The sequence below is a fragment of the Dermochelys coriacea genome, chromosome 1, assembly GCF_009764565.3.
Source record: "Dermochelys coriacea isolate rDerCor1 chromosome 1, rDerCor1.pri.v4, whole genome shotgun sequence".
Taxonomy (NCBI): domain Eukaryota; kingdom Metazoa; phylum Chordata; order Testudines; family Dermochelyidae; genus Dermochelys; species Dermochelys coriacea.
Genome location: NC_050068.2, coordinates 212,134,068 through 212,150,580, shown reverse-complemented (window position 1 = coordinate 212,150,580; position 16,513 = coordinate 212,134,068). Strand labels below are relative to the sequence as shown.

The following is a 16,513-nucleotide window of genomic DNA, read 5'->3' as shown; positions in this document are numbered from 1 at the left end:
CCCAGCAGACAAGCTCCAGACCCCATTCTCCTAGGCCTCTGGGCACAGCAGAAGATGCCAGCATCTGCTGGAATCAATCACCTGTATACCCAGGTTCTGCAGATTTGTCTGTCTGCCATTTCCAATGGCTCCCATCTTGTCCTCCCTCTCTTTTCCTGTCCTCCCTGACACCTCTCTCTGATCTCCACTGCCCCCCTTGTCTCTCCCTGTTTCTGTTGCTCTGTCTCACTCTCTTTCTCATTCTCTCTCTCCAATTCCTCCCTTTGCACTCTTTCTTTTCCCCTTTCACTCTCCCCCTTCTCTTTCTGCAGATCACATGGCCCAGACACAGTATGACAGCTGGCCCCACTCCTATGTTTCTCAGGGCATGTATTGCCTGGGCTCCTCTGATGCTTGGGAGACCAGTGACCAATCCCTCATTGCTTCACCGGCTACTGGCTCCTACCTAGGCCAGAACTTTGAGGAGACCCAGTCCAACCTGCAGGAGAGCACATTGATTCAGAGTAGCATCATTCAGCAGCATCAGATGCAGCAGCAGCAACCACAGGCCCTGCTCCAGAACCCAAGGCTCATTGACATGTGGCCCCCTCAGACTGCTGCAGGGGGTGGTTGTGGAGCTGAATCCAGCACATACATGGGGGTGCACACAGAGGAGGAAGGGAACCCACTACTGGAGAAGGCTCCACTGCTAAACAAGAAGACCTCTCCAGAGGAGGACGATGCTGTATGCCGGGACCTGGAGTCACTGTCACCTCGGGAGGAACTGGAACATGCCGCACTCAGCCGCAAGGTCTCAGATGTCACCTCATCTGGGGTACAATCCTTTGATGAGGAAGAGGGGGAAGCAAACAATTGATGCTGCCAGTGAGGAATCTGTCACCATTATCAAATGGGAGAGGGGAGGGGGGAATGAAATGACAGGAAAACCTCTCCCCAGGTTCCCAGGCGGACACACGTTTCATTCAGACATTTAATTTTTAACAAAAGGGAAGTAAAGGACTGGAGGTGTTTGACAGGAACCCTCCTTACCCACCATCATGGACCAATCCCCTGGCCCCACTGCTCTGGACAGCACGCTGGGGGCTCAGGGAACTCTGGACTTTAAATCTTTTTGATACAAGGGTTTGGCTTTGGATTCAGACTGCTCAGATGCTAGGATGTGGCTCCCAAGATACAAACAGTGGCTTGATACAGGGATGTGGCTGTATGGATAGGATCTATCTTGGCAGAATGAATGTTGTTTTGGGGCTACAATCTGCTTTGATCCATGGGATATGTGAATACAGGGTCTGTTTTGAACAGGGCACAAGACTATGCAGATATAGGTTGCACTGATACAGGGATTGTGGCTGATATACAGGGTAAGGCTGTATGGATATAGCCACTGCACTAATAGGATGGATGAGCTATATGGATAAATACTGTACAGTTCTTTGATATGAGAACCAAGGCTCTGTGGATACAGACTGTACTGTGGTATGGATGGTGTGGCTCTGTGGATTCGGGATGTGCTCTGATAAGGATGGCTTACCTCTGTGGACAAAGGTTGTGCTCTTTACGGATGATGAGGCTCTGTGGATACAGGATGTGTTCTGGTATGGATGGTGTGGCTCTGTGGACATGGGCTGTGCTCTGGTACGGATGGTGAGGCTCTGTGGATACCGACCTCAACCCATACAGCAACAGCTGTGCTTCAATCTCTTTGAAACATTTTTCTTTTGCTCCCGCTGACATGTCTGTCTGACTGGGAGCTGTAGGGGAGCCAGGCGGGGGGCGGGGGGTTGGGGGAGAATGGGTATGGGGATATTTCCAGGTGGTGTTGGGCACTACATCCATGGGGAGGGGGTCACCTGCCATTTTCTACTATATAGACATCGTAACATAAAGCTGACTTTCCAGGAGGATTTGGGAGTTTGTCCACCTCTGTACTGCTGCCTGAATCCTTCCCTCTTTTCCTCTGCAGGGAGGCCAGGAACAGCAGGAACAAACAGTATCACCATTTTCCAGTTTATATTGGATTTTTGTTGCTGTTTCTTTTTCTACAGGTTTATATTGTCGGGTACTGGTTCTAAACACAGTGGTTAACAAAGGGAAAGGCCTGGCCACCACTTACCATAACTGCCATACCATTCTCAGTGTCCCTGATCCCTCTGTGGTGCCAAATGTGGATGGAGGAAAGGGGGTGGGAGGGAAACTTTTCTCCTCCCTCCTGTTCATTTCTCTTTCCTGCTTTACATTTTCTGTTTTTTCTTGACAATGTAAATATTGCTTGGCACTGTTTTCTTTTTTCTCATTCCTCCCATCTCTCTTTCAGGGGTGGGGAAGGCTGGGTTTTGGGGGATTTTCCCCATTTGTACAGGTTCTATATTTTTGTTAACAAAGTTTATGATTCATGGATTGATGGGGTTTTGATTCCATGTGATTCCCCTTCTTGTTGCTGCAGACAAACTACAGTAGAAGGGACTTTAAATAGGTATTTAACCAATTGTTTCCCCGCTGCTCTTGCTAGGGAATAAACAGGAGACAAAAATTGTGTGGGGGCAATCATTGTTCAGATAGCAGAACATGACCACCAGGGAATGGTAGAAGTGTTGGGTGTTCACTGAAATGTGGGCGGTATGTGAGCAATTGCATCCCTCCAACAAAGAAATCCCAACAAAGGGTGAGTTAAGGGTGGGAGACTGGATAAATGAACCAAGCTGGAGATTGCCCTCTTTCTGCACTACCCTGGAGCCATCTCTTCCCCACTTGCTCCAAGCCAGAGCCACTCTTTTCAACTGCAATACAGACATTTGTCTCTTCTCTGTCTTCTCCTCCCTGATGGTAGACTTGATATTGCTGCTTGCAGGATGGGAGAGTGAGGCATGTTCCTCTCCTGATCCAGGTTTGGAACCCAACCCATGTAGCAGGGAAGGAGTAACATATCAGGAGAGGAGAATGTGGCAGGAATATTATCCAGGAGGCTAGGATCTGAGACAGCCACAGGAAAACAGAAGTGGATCATATCCAGGAGTCAAGAGGAGGGTGAATTAGACATGGAGCCTTGGAGATGGTATTTCCACTCACCTTTCCTACAAGCAATTGGGATTATAGGGAACTCCACAGAGAACTTCTAAGTCTCTCTGGCAAGCTCCATTTCAAGAGGATCTGTCTTCCCGCTCCACTGTACCTCTAATGGAAATGCCACTGGGAGGAGTGTTTGGGAGGATTACGTGAGGCTGATGCTTTGGGGTGGATATGAGACAAAAGCATTTGTTACCACCTCTTTGTCCCCATTTCTTTGCAGCTTCCCTGTCTCTCCCAGGGGAGGTTGCTCCTTTCCTGGGTGATGAGGTTTCAATATCTACTTAAATATGTTTACACATTCTGGTACCAACCTCCCAAGGTTGAGAAGGTTGGATAAAGCACCTCCCAAAATCCTGGGAGGACTCATTATCCTGAGTTTATCTGAACTGCTTTGGTTTGGCTGTTACATGGATTGGGGAAGTCTCACTAGCAAGAACAGAGAAACTGGGAAAGTGCATGGGCAGGAAAACTGAAGGTGTGTTTCTTTGGGGTGTTTCTTTTGGGGATAAGGTTTGATAAGCCTGCTTCTTATTTTTTCCCAACCATTCTGCCTCCAAGGTCCTATCCAGGACCAACCGATGTTTACAGTAATTATATTTCAGTGTATCTTCAAATGTATCCTGCTCCCACCTTGTCATTCATAGGACCAGGACAAGGGGGTCATCTTGGTTAGGTCTGTTGTTTTTTTTAACGCCGACAAGTTGTGCATTTAGTAAGATGTGTGACAAATGTATGAGGTGCATTTTCTCCATAGGAGAGAAGTGACAGAGGGACACACATTACATGGAAAACAAAGACTAAAAAAGAAAAAGGAAAGAAATGTACCTTATGAAAATCCCACAGAATCTAAGAGCAAGTGAAAACCTTCCCACAGAGTTTTCTGACTTCTGGAGAATTATACTTCTGCTACAGAATTCTATAGACCAATTTCAAAAAGCTTATAGAAGGGATCTCATTGTCTACGGTGTTTAAAGTAATTTCTACAGAAACCTATTATTTTCGCGTTATTAAATTCTATAAGATTTTTCATAAAGATCTTGCTTTTTTGCAAATAAAGATATTACCTTTTTAAAAAACAACAACAAAACTTTCCCTTGGTGTCCCCACCATCCAAGAACACATATGCCTTTCTCGTTGCCAGGAACCTGACTGGACACAGCATTCCCATGGCCTAAGTAAGGCCCAAATGGACAATATTAATAACAAACTGATAGGTCACTTTGAGTCTCCTGCAAAATGTGATTCTACCTTAAAAAGTGACTGTATAAAAATGGGCTTTCCTTATGCACTCTGCCTGTAAACAGAATCAGATCGTCTCACATTGCTAAGATTTTCAGAAGTGACACATGGTTCTGGATTCATCAGTTTTTGGGGGCCCAATTTCAGATGCCTTAAGGCTCCCTGATTTTCAGCACTTTCTGAAAATCAGGTCTACTGAAAGTATCCAAAAATTGAGGAATGCAAAGTTACTAGTCCCTTTTGAAAATCTTGGCCCTAGATTTTGACTTGCTTTTTATTCAGTTTATCTCTGCACAGCCAGCCTAGTTCAGAAAGAGGGTAATGGAACCTATTCCTTCTTGTGCAGCATCTGCAGAATTGTTTCCTATGTTCTAATTAGTCACACCTGTGCAAACCTCCTGAAGGCCATGGGGTTGCCACAGGTGTCATAGGGGGCACAATTTGAATTGCAGATTCTTTATTCTAGGGGATGATCTGGAAGAGTCCAACTTGACTCTCAGAGCCCAGGCTGAGTTTGCAGGGCTGACAGTCAGAAACAAATATCTTTTTATTTGTCTGGTAAGCAAGTTTGATCTGGAGTCATCACTTGTGAACAGAGCTGCACTCATGAAATATTTCTGAAATTGCTTGAAGCTGTGTAGCTAGAGGGCTCCTTGCCTTTGTTTGCTTTCCACCGTAAAGCCATTAAGACTTTAGCAGGAGCCATGACTTCTATTCTTTGCTGAACAGAGAAGTGTTTCTTTAAATATGGGTGACTCTAGTAGTTGAAGGTTTCAGAGTAGCAGCCGTGTTAGTCTGTATTCTCAAAAAGAAAAGGAGTACTTGTGGCACCTTAGAGACTAACACATTTATTAGAGCATAAGCTTTCGTGAGCTACAGCTCACTTCATCCAGAATGCATCCGATGAAGTGAGCTGTAGCTCACGAAAGCTTTTGCTCAAATAAATTTGTTAGTCTCTAAGGTGCCACAAGAACTCCTTTTCTAGTAGTTGAATCGGCTCTCAGACAGACAGAGCTCTTGCTCACTCCTATGCCCTCTACTGTCACCATCTGGCCAGTTCACATTACTGTTGTTAAACCTACAAGTTGTTTGCAGGTTTGGAGTCTTTACCTCTAGGGCACCAGTTCCAGTGCATCCCCATGAGTGCCTGGCTCAGGGGAATCATGAAGTTGGATATAGGGTCTTTCATCTCTAAAGCACAATTTTCAATTTGGCCTCAGGTTGGGGGAACTGGCTGGGTGAATGAGACAAGGGGAAGGGCCATTCATCTGTAGGGCATCAGTTCTGATACATCCTTGGGGAAATGGCTCAGGGAGTTAAGGAAGGGGCCACAGATCTTACCACTTCTAGGTGACTGGTTCCAATCTGTTCCTACTTTGTAGTGACTGACAGTCATTCCCATCTGGCAGCTCTTCAGTTTCCATGTGAACTGGCAGATCTCAGGCAGTGGCTAGTCACCCTTGCCAATTCCACCCCTTTTCTTTGACTATGCTGGGACTTCAGAGCGAACAGGGAAAGGTAAGCACCACTGAATCTAAGTCCTGTCCTGTGATTGTAGGGCAGGGGCAAGTCTGTGAGAAGGACTGGGCACTGTGGTGGGCTTCTGGGGTGAGACAGCTGCAGCCAGGGTACATGCCTGTTTTCTTACAGTTCCAAGGTGACTTGAGAGTTGGAATAGCCCTGAGATTTATAGACTGGCCACATGTGTGGCTAAAGCCTGGACCATCCTTACTGTGTCCAGCAAACGGCAATTGTCTGTGGACCCGGCAGGACATCCAGGGGAAAGGAAACTATTTTCTAAATCTGAAAAGGTGTGTGTGTTGGGGGGAGGGGTTAATCACAGAATAAGAAAGAGATTCCCCCAATCTGGTGTTGCTCAAGTGCTGTTACAGAGCTTGGTGAATAAATAGGCTTGGCAGAATTAGATTTTTAATATATAATTTTGATGGATAATATCAATGTTATTTTTAATCATTTTTTCTAGTTTTATCTATTTCAGTTTTCACAAATTAATTTGGGTTTGAAATTGAAATTATGGGTGGTTCAGACAATGATCATGTAATAAGAGATGTTGAGATTCAAAAAGTTATATAGCTTCATAAATGTTAAAACCCAAATTGTCAACATGTCATGTCAAAATATACAAAGTAAATATCTTTAGATCAAACTCAAAGTTCTCAAGCGGCATTTTTCTTACTTTGCCTAGCTGTAAATTTCATTTATTGTCAATGGAAATATTTTTTCATTAGTTTTTGTGTATGTGTACAATGAAATCAGCATTTACTGACCATTACCAATAAAAATCTAATCCTTCCAAGCTTATGCATAGGCCATCTAGCTTGCCCCTCTGGAAGACAAGGAGGAAGAGGGCGATTTCTCCACACTCAAGAAGTTACCTCCTTCCTTCCTTGTCTCCCTTGAACAGCCAGAATACTGTATTCCTCCTCCTGTGGGCACCAGCCAGCAACTGCCCCAAGTAAGAGCCCAATTCTGCTCCAACTGAAGTCAGCTGGGACTTTGCCTTTCATGGGAACAGGGTGAGGCCCTGAATCACCAGAGTTAGTCCCATTTGGCTTAAATGTCAGATTAATTGTCCTGACAGAGGAAAAGATAAGTAAAAAGTAAACACCCTTCAATACTCTGGAGAGTAGCACAGGCTGGCATTAAGCTTAGCTGCACAATCTGGAAAGGTATCACCTCAGCCTTCCCATGTAAGGAGAAGGTCCTTGCTCTCTCACAGCCTAGAACTGTTTCTTCCTGCCAGCTCAGACTATCTCACACTAGCTGGTATGAGGGAAAGTTTCTCCATCTCACCCCACTTTGGATTTTCCGCATTTTCAGACATTTCTAAACAATGGGAAATGTTATTTTAAAATGCTGTTACCAAAAGAGCCTTCCAAATATAGCCATCACCAGTAATCTGCAATCAGCATATTTAATGCTGTCTTGAGAGAAGTGGAGAGGAATTAACATTCTCTGTTTAGCTGGAGCACAGAAGAGGGAGTCTGACAGCGATGTGCTGCGCCTTAACTCAGGGAAGGGAAGGATAAACAGAGCGATATGCAGAATATGGATTTGGTGTGCACCCATTAGATAGCATAGCAGAGGCAGTGTCAGTTATGAATGGAGCCAGATGGGGCCCTCTTTCATATCACAGTCACTCCCCAAGTGAGATAGATAGGGCTGGATCTGTAGGAGAGTGATAGACATCTGTGCCAGATCAGTATCTTTCTGTCTCTCTCCCCAGCACAGTATTTCTCACTATGCAGAATGTCTGGCCCCTTGCTGGAGATCACAGGCCCCTGCCAGCACAGACAGCTCTCTAGGTTTGTTGGGAAGTGATACAGACCACATGGTCACTGTGTTACCAGTACAGATATGGCATGATCTGCGTTGGAGCATAGAGACCATCTGGGTCTTTGTTATATATCTGGCTCTTCCTAGCACAGACAGTACAAGATATGTACAGGTGTGTGTGTGATGTATACCAGTAAGACCTTTCTTTGACATTTTTGTCCTTCCCTTGTATGGATATGAACAGGTCTGTACAAGAGTAATATGGACCAGCTGGGGTTGTGTATTGTATTTCCCCAGCACAGACAGATCTGAATTCGAATGGAAGCAATGTAACCAGGCCAGGCCCCTGTTTTGGACAATGTTTCCACCCAGACCCTAGGATTTCTCCTGGAAATGTAGGGACTGATAGGTTATCTGTTCAGTCATGAATGTTGCTCCCCAGGGCAGACAACAAGGCACCTGCCTGTTCTAGAATGATGGAAAGGGCTCCTGGTTAAGCTAAGTGGTACTCTTAAGAAGGGAGAGTTGCTATCTTATCACTGGGTGGGTGGGAATTCAGCCTCCATTTCCACCTTGCACTGAGTCAATGCTCAGTGTCTTCAGAAATCTAGTCTTGGTTCTGCTCCTCCCAAGGGTACAACTAGTGTCCATTCTGTCAGTCAAAGTTCTTCTCCACCCAGGAGAAAGGTCATGCATTGACAGTTAATTCCAGGATAACACAGCCATCCAGTCCAGGTTCACCTGAACCCCAAAGCCCTTTGCAGGAGGGATAGAAAACCAGTAAAAGTATTTTCCCTTGTTGCCCTGCTCCCTTTCTAGAGATCATAAATCCCATTCAGGTTCTTGACCTAGATGCTGTGCCCAAGTCCATTCCAGGCAAGCACAGGCATCAACTTCACCTCCATCCACTGTTCCCATGTAGTGCACAGATGAGCAGTGTGAAAAGCAGAAACAGCTTTGCAGTTATATTTTGTTTGATGGTTTCTGTTTATCTTCTCTGGTTTTGTGGGTGTCTTGCTTGATTGGGGGAGTCACTAATGGGTCCCCGGGATCCTCCAAACTACAGAATGAGCCTCAAAAATCATTTTACAATGAGCAGGACTTTTTAAAAAAGCTCTTTTTAGGGTTGGATGGGTAAGGGCTGGGGAGTGGGAGGTACAGTGATCTCTGGGTGGTATGGGTCTATGGGTGGGTGGGAGAATGGGGAGTGGAGTCTTGAAGCACGTTTAAAAGCAACCAAAGGTTTGGGGCTTAAGATTTTGTATTCTCAACATATGAAACTGCTATTGCATAAGGGGACAGGACAAGGAGGGGTTGTAGCAGGGCAATGTAAAGACCCTCTTCTCCAGCTGTGTGTGATTTTGTGTGGGACTGAATGGAGATTCTTTTCATCCCTCAAGGATGCATTTTGTGGAGGGCCATGGCTCTTCATGGGGAAAGAAAGAGCAGGAAGAGAAGGGGGTCAGTCATTGAAATCCTCCTACCGCTGCCACCCCCAAATAAATAAAACTGATTTGCCTTTGGTCTTCCCGGTCCAAAACTTCTTTGCCTGAAATTTTTTCGCTGGTTATTCTTCGCATGTTTTGATAATGTGACTTCTGAGAAAAAAATATATAGATAGATATAGATATAGATATAAACTATACATACAGACATAGGAAACTATATGGCACTACACACCTCCATACCTATGTGTGGCAGCAGCCACTGAAAAAGGAGACAATGTAGGTCAAAATGGCATGTACAGTCCTTATAGAGTTATTATTAAACAGAATGTGGTCTTGCCATTTTGGCTGGTGGAAGTGTTTTATTTCTGCGGGGAGGATCCAAGGGATTTGCGTCTGAGGAAACAGTATCCTAGCAGGAGTGGAGGCACAAAATCATTGCTAGGAGTAAAGCCAGAGCATGCTGGAGACATATACAAGGATAGGGGCAGTATCTCATTCCGAGCAGGCAAGAGAGCTTTTTGCACTCCACAATAAAAAGATGACACTTCATCTGCAGCCATTGTGTCACAGAACAGAGGTCATTGTATGAGCCCAACAATGTCTGACCTGACACTGCTGCCCTCCTCTTCCCTTCTCTTTTCATTTAGTTGCAGTATTCATTTTCATGCTGATATTTCTCCAGTCTTTCATCGCAAAGCATGTTACAGACTGTACATGTAAGAGTCATTCAATCACTAATGAAATGCTGCCATCTTTGAGATGGAGCCTAGCAGATGGTTCACAACGTGCTAGACAGCAGGTTAGGACAGGACATGGACAAAAATCCAGAGCCAGTTGAAACCACAGGGAAGGTTTAAACAGGATGAGATCTATAATTACCTTGAATAATCCAGACTTTGGCTGTACATCTAATCCAAAAAACTGTAATTCTAGCTGCATGATGCCCCTACTAGTGTATAAGAGTAGTGATTTAATGTTGACTCAGAGGGGAGATGCCCGAATGGAGTTGCTGCCATCTCCTTGCAGCTTTTCCAGTCTGGTTTACATCTGCCAACCAATGTAGCTTCCAACACTTGAAAGACTAATGGCCTAATACATCTCACTGTCAGCAAGAGTTTGCTGCTATCCTTTCTAAATGTTTTTTTACCTTAGTTTCATCCCAATACTCCTAGTTGTACCCCTTTGCCACCGAATATAATTTCTCTCTTCCTTGGTGTGAATACCCTGCAGATATGTCTATACTATTGTGCGCCTTTACCTTAGATGTTGCTTTCACAAAACATACGTCGTTAACACCTCTAGTCTTTCCTTATCCATGAGTCCCTAACCTTCTAACCATTTCTGGTGCTTTTCTCTGAATTGCCTCCAGTTTGCCGGTAGTTGTTCTTGAAATGTGGTGCTCAGAGTTCAAATACTCCAAGTGTGCTTGCACCAGAGCCACAGAAGAGGGCTATCACTTCCCTGACCCATGAAGTAATGCCTCTGCATATACCAAAACTGTATTGGCCTTTTTACTGCCTGTTACACTACACACAGATGTTTAATTTGCTGTCTGTCGTAGCTTTTCAAGGTCTTTTTAAGCATCTCTCTGTCCTAGGATTCTCCTCCCACTGAGTATGTTTTGGATTCTTTTCCCCAGACAAGTTAGCTATGTTTTCCTGTTATTTTCTTATCCCATTATTTTCTTATCCTGTTATTTTCTGTCCCAGTCTCAGCTCTCTGTAGTCTCTTTCTTATTCTCTGTCCTGTCTGGTATTCACTGCTCTTCCCAAGTCATCGTCTGTGAATTTCATTAGCCATGCCATTTACTTCCTCTTCCAGATTATTCATGAAGATTTTTAAATAAGATGGACCTGGAACAGTTCTGCTTGACACCTCCCCAGCTTCAACTTTGCCATTTGCCAGCATGATTTCTTTACAGTTCTTCAGACAGTTCTTAGTTGCACATAGCAGTTCTCATATCCCAGTCACTTTGAATTATGACTGAGAGTGAGGGCAGGTCTACACTTATAAAGCTGCAGGTCTACACTTATAAAGCTGTAGCGCTTTAGTGAAGCTGCTACTATGCTGACAGGAGAGCTTCTCCCATCGGCATAATTAATTCACCTCTGCGAGAGGAGGTAACTATGTTGATGGGAGAAGCCCTTCCCTCGACATAGCACTGTTTACACTGGAGTTAGGTTGGTGAAACATAAAAAATATCTCATAAAATATTGGACCAAAATCCAAGTATGTTACAACTCCTGCTTTCTCTGTAACCACTTATATTGTATATCTCAGGAGCAAAAGGCAGCCAAGTTTGTTGTCAACTTATTCTTCATAAATCTTCAGTGCTGCCTTTTGCTCACAGTTCTGTTGCACTTGGGGTTAGAGGTTAGGCTTTGAGGAGATTGTAGCTTCAGCTTGTGTGGCTGACCTTATGTTAATGATTTTCCTTTTTCTACGTTGACTTTTTCTTTCATTTTCCTTCATTGTTCAGAGTCACAGGTGACTTTGCCATTTATTACTGGGCAGCTTTAAGACATTTATTTAAAAATAAATAGTTTACATTTTAAAATCTGTCTTCATTATGGTTGTTTTAAAACTTGTTCTTGATTGGAAAAAATAGTAATAGCTCTCTCATGTCCTCTCTCTCCATGTTTGTCTCTTTCTAGGCATTTATACTGATTCGTCATCTCAGTAGTATCCAAGTTCTTTCTTTAGCGTCTTCCAGCTCAGAACTTTAAGGCCTTAACATTAATGAACTGAGCCTCACAATGCCTCTGTGAAGGTACCATTGGTAATTATAATTCTCCCCATTGTATAGGTGGGGATCACTGAGGAACGGAGTGGAGACTGGTTCTGTTATGGCTGCTCTGTGTGAATCCACTAAGTTGAGTGCAGGAAGGAGAAGGAGGCCCCAGGAGCATTGTCTACCCCTTAGCACACCTTGGCAGGAGATGGCTGCCAAAATACTACTGCTGCCTGTGCTCTCAGAGTGAACTGGGGGGGATGTGTCTGGGCACAGAGGGAAGTAAGGGGATGTGGAGAAGGCCTGGCTTCCCTTCCACCCCATATACCAGCCATTGTGGAAGTGCAGGCCTGTGGGGAACACGTGCTATATCTGTCTTTCAGCTGCAGCAAGTACTGCTGCTCAGCTCCTTCCCTCCCTTAGCGCCTCCCTCCACACTGCCTTGTTACTAACAATATCCTTTCCCAGGACACGTACTCCACTAGCTCTCAGATCCACCAGGTCCAGCAGGAGCCAGAAGTCTGGGTGGGGTTGTCTGTCTGCTCTGGAGAGAAAAGGGCTGAGGAAATCACCCAGAATCAGTTTCTCTCACCCTCCCCTTACTGCAGTGCTCCCTGGCTAAGCACTGGGCTGGCAACATCCAGTGGCAACAGGCCATTCCGAGCACGTGGAGTATTGCATTCTTCAGGTGACGAAATGGAAAAGCACAGAGGTATAGAGAGGCTAGGGGAGTTGGGCAGGGCAAGGTAGTGCTAGGGAGTGATACAATCTGCTTTCAATTCTGTATGCTCCAGTGCTTCTTGGCTTTGAAGAATTCAGTTTTGCAGATGAAGGTTGGGCATATAGACCTGGGTTTGAATTTGTAGACAAAGTTCAAGGCTTTGGTGATGGTTCAATTGTGGGATGAAGTTTACAGGTTTTGGGAAAAGATTTTGATTTTAAAGTAAAGCTCCCTGTGTGTGTTTTATGGGGCAGAAGCTGGAGATTCAAGTTCTGGGCTAAAGGTTTGGGATTCATGTTGTGGAGCAAAGATTTCCAGGTCAAACTTTGAGGCTTCCTGCAGAGGTGCCAACTTTCTAATGTACCAGGGCTCATGTACCTAACCCTAATCCTCACCCTAACCCCAAGCTCCCACTCCCGCTCCACCTCTTCCCACCCCTGCTCTGCTCCTGCCCTGCCACCACTCTACCTCTCCCCGCAAACCCCCACCTTCACCGCACCTCTTCCTGTCTCACGCCACATTCCACTCCCTCCCCCAAGCTGCCCAGCCCTCGCTCCTCCCCCTCCCCCCCAGTGCCTTCTGCATGCTGCAGAACAGCTGATTGTGATGGGCAGGAGGTGCTGGGAGGGTAGGGGGAGCTAGCTGCTGGTGGGTGCTTAGCACCCACCATTTTTTCCCCATGGGTGCTCCAGCCCTAAAGCACCCATGGAGTTGGCATCTATGGTTTCCTTTACAGTATACAGGACCACTTCTATGCATGGAGAAAGGTATCCAGAAAAAAACAGGTCTAAGAAGGGAGTTTGGTGCCTTTACTGTGTGTAACGGGAAGCCTGGGCAGAGTCAGAGACCAGCACTCAGGGGAATCCTTCACTGCTCTAAAGCACCTGTGGGCTGGCTACATGGCACAAAGGGGCTGCAGAGCAGCCTTCAGCATTCCTGAGGAATACCCAGGTACCCTATGAGAGCTCTGCACATGCCCTGCAGGATTTGCCAGTGATGGGGGCATTCTGGGCCAAGGGCAGGAGGAGTCATGGACAAAGGATTCCTACACCTGATTATTCCCCAGCTTCCACAAGGCCTTTAGGCACTTCATCAGCTGAGGTACATATTGAGGTAAATCTGGGGTCTGATCTTACTAGCTCAATGACTGAACTGGCACCCAGGATAAAGCGGACACAAGCTTCCTTCCCTTGTTCTATTTGCTGGCTTCAGTACTGCCAGATGATGAATCCCCTTTTCAGCAGGGCATAGAAATGGTTTCTTATACTTTTAAGGCCAGAAGGATCCATTATAATCATCTAGACTGAGCTCCTGCATAACACAGTCCAGAGAATCCACTGAATAGTTTCTGCATTGAGCCCATAACTTCTGGATGAGCTAGAATGTACCTTTTAGAAAGACATCGAGTCTTCATTTAAAAACGCCAAGTGATGGAAAACTCACCAAATCCCTTGGTAAGTTACCTTCAGAGTTAAAAATGTGTGCCTTAGTTCTAGCTTGAATTTGTCTAGCTTCAGGTTCCAACCACTGGATCTTGTTATGCCTTCTGCAAGATCAAAAAATCTCTACCCCATGAATCAATCAACTCACCTCTTAGCCTTCTCTTGGATAAACTCAACAGTTAGCTTCTTATAGCTCTTACTGTAAGGCAGGCTTTCCAGACCTCTAATTATTCTTGTAGGTCTTTTCTGAGTCCTTTCCAATTCTTCAACATTCTTTTCAAAGTGGATAACAAAACTGGAGCCAGTATTCCAGTAATGGGCTTATCAATGCTGTATCCTGGGGTATACGAATCCACAACGAATCCATTACTTTTTTGCCCAAGGGTTGAAGTGGAAGTCTATTCCAGGTGTTCAAATGCATCATAGGCTACTGTATTGGTATAGCTATACCAGCAAATCCTTTGATAGAGATGCAGCTTATACTGGCAAAATCACTTTTTGCTGATATAACTGCATGTACACCAGGGCTTTTGTAGCATAGCTATCATAGAAATGTAGGGCTGTAAGGGACCTCGGTAGGTCAACTAGTCCAGTCCCCTGCACTGAGGCAGGGCCAAGTATAGTTAGACCATCCCTGACAGGTGTTTGTCCAGCCTATTCTTAAAACCTCCAGTGTGGGGGATTCTACAACCTCCCTTGGAAGCCTGTTCCAGAGTTTAAACTACCCCTCATAGTTAGAAAGTTTATCCTAACATCTAATTTAAATCTCCCTTGCTGCAGATTAAGCCCATTACTACTTGCCTACCTTCAGTGGACATGGAGAACAACTGATCACCATCCTCTTTATAACAGCCCTTTACACATTTGAAGGCAGTTAGCACGTTCTCCTTCATGCTTCTTTTCTAAAACAGGGTATGGCCAGTTTTTCTAATCTTTCCTCAGAAGTCAGGTTTTCTAAAGCTTTTATCATTTTTGTTGTTCTCCTTTGAGTTCTCTCTGACTTGTCCACATTTTTCCTAAAGTGTGGTGCCTAGAAATGGACACAAGACTCCAGTTAAGGCCTCACCAGAGCATGACAATTACATCTTATGTGTTACATACAATACTCCTGTAAATACACCCCAGAATGCTATTAGCCATTTTCACAACTGCATCACATTGTTGACTTGTATTCAATTTGTGATCCAATATAACCCCCAGACCTTTCCAGCAGTACTACCATCTAGACAGTTAGCCATTTCAGGGTGTGAGTTTTTCACACTCCTAACCCACAGACAAAAACTCTTTAGTGTATACGAGGCCTTATTTTGAGCTGCCCCAGCCCTTTATGTGCATCATCCCAAGATTCCCCCTTCTTGTATTTCTTGGTCCCCATCTTAAGACTATAAGAATGGCAATACTGGGTCAGATCAAAGGTTCATCTAGCCCAGTATCCTGTCTTCTTACAGTAGCCAATGCTAGGTACCCCAGAGGGAATGAAAAGATAAAGGTAATCATCAAGTGATCCATTCCCTGTCGCTCATTCCCAACTTCTGGCAAACAGAGGCTAGGGACACCATCCCTGCCCATCCTGGCTAATAGCCATTGATGGATCTGTCCTCTATGCATTTATCTATTTCTTTTTTGAACCGTTATAGTCTTGGCCTTCACAACATCCTCTGGCAAAGAGTTCCACAGACTGACTGCGTTGTGTGAAGAAATACTAGCTTTTGTTTGTTTTAAACCCGCTGCCTACTAATTTCATTTAGTGACCCCTAATTCTTGTGTTATGAGAAGGAGTAAATAACACTTCCTTATTTACTTTCTCCACACCAGTCATGATTTTATAGACCTCAATCATATCCCCCCCTTAGTCGTCTCTTTTCCAAGCTGAAAAGTGCCAGTCTTATTAATCGCTCCTCATACGGAAGCTGTTCCATACCCCTTTTCTGAACCTTTTCCAATTCCACTATATCTTTTTTGAAATGTGTTGACCACATCTGCACACAGTATTCAAGATGTGGGCATACTATGGATTTATATGGAGGCAATATAATATTTTCTGTCTTATTATCTATCCCTTTCTTAATTATTCCCAACATTCTGTTTGCTTTTTTGACTGCCGCTGCACATTGAGTGGATGTTTTCAGAGACCTATCCACAATGCCTCCATGATCTCTTTCTTGAGTGGCAACAACTAATTTAGATCCCTTCATTTTATATGTATAGTTGGGATTATGTTCTCCAATGTGCATTACTTAGTATTTATCAACATTGAATTTCATCTGCCATTTTGTTGCCCAGTCACCCAATAATGAGAGATCCTTTTGTAGCTCTTCGCAGTCTGCCTGGGACTTAATTATCTCTTCTCTGTCTGTATCTGTCTCTGTCTTGCTCTAATGCACACAGCTCTCTCCCTTTCTCTGATTTTTCATTTAAAGAGCCAGCTTCGACATCAGCCCAAGCCACAAACCTTGCCCTCCCAGAGAGGTAAGAACTCAGGCTTGGTGGCAGCTCACAGAGCTCTAGTGCTGATGGGGCATGACACACCAGATAGTTGCAGGTACTTTACAAGAAGATAAACCTTTAT

At 44.7% G+C, this 16,513-nt stretch overlaps 1 protein-coding gene across 7 annotated transcripts in view; it reads left to right on the top strand.

Moving 5' to 3' along the window:
* Positions 1–11,954, top strand: part of FAM131B (family with sequence similarity 131 member B) — a 76,211-nt gene extending 64,257 nt beyond the window's left edge. For 4 of the 7 annotated variants that reach the window (XM_038388008.2, XM_038388009.2, XM_043513340.1 and 1 more), the window contains one exon: positions 312–11,954. In XM_038388008.2, coding sequence (XP_038243936.1) covers positions 312–856 — 545 coding nt within the window. In that variant the 3' untranslated portion in view covers positions 857–11,954. The remainder of the gene's footprint in view (positions 1–311) is intronic. The other 3 variants (XM_038388007.2, XM_038388006.2, XM_043513326.1) reach the window with 1 other exon arrangement.
* The last annotated feature ends 4,559 nt before the right edge of the window (positions 11,955–16,513 follow it).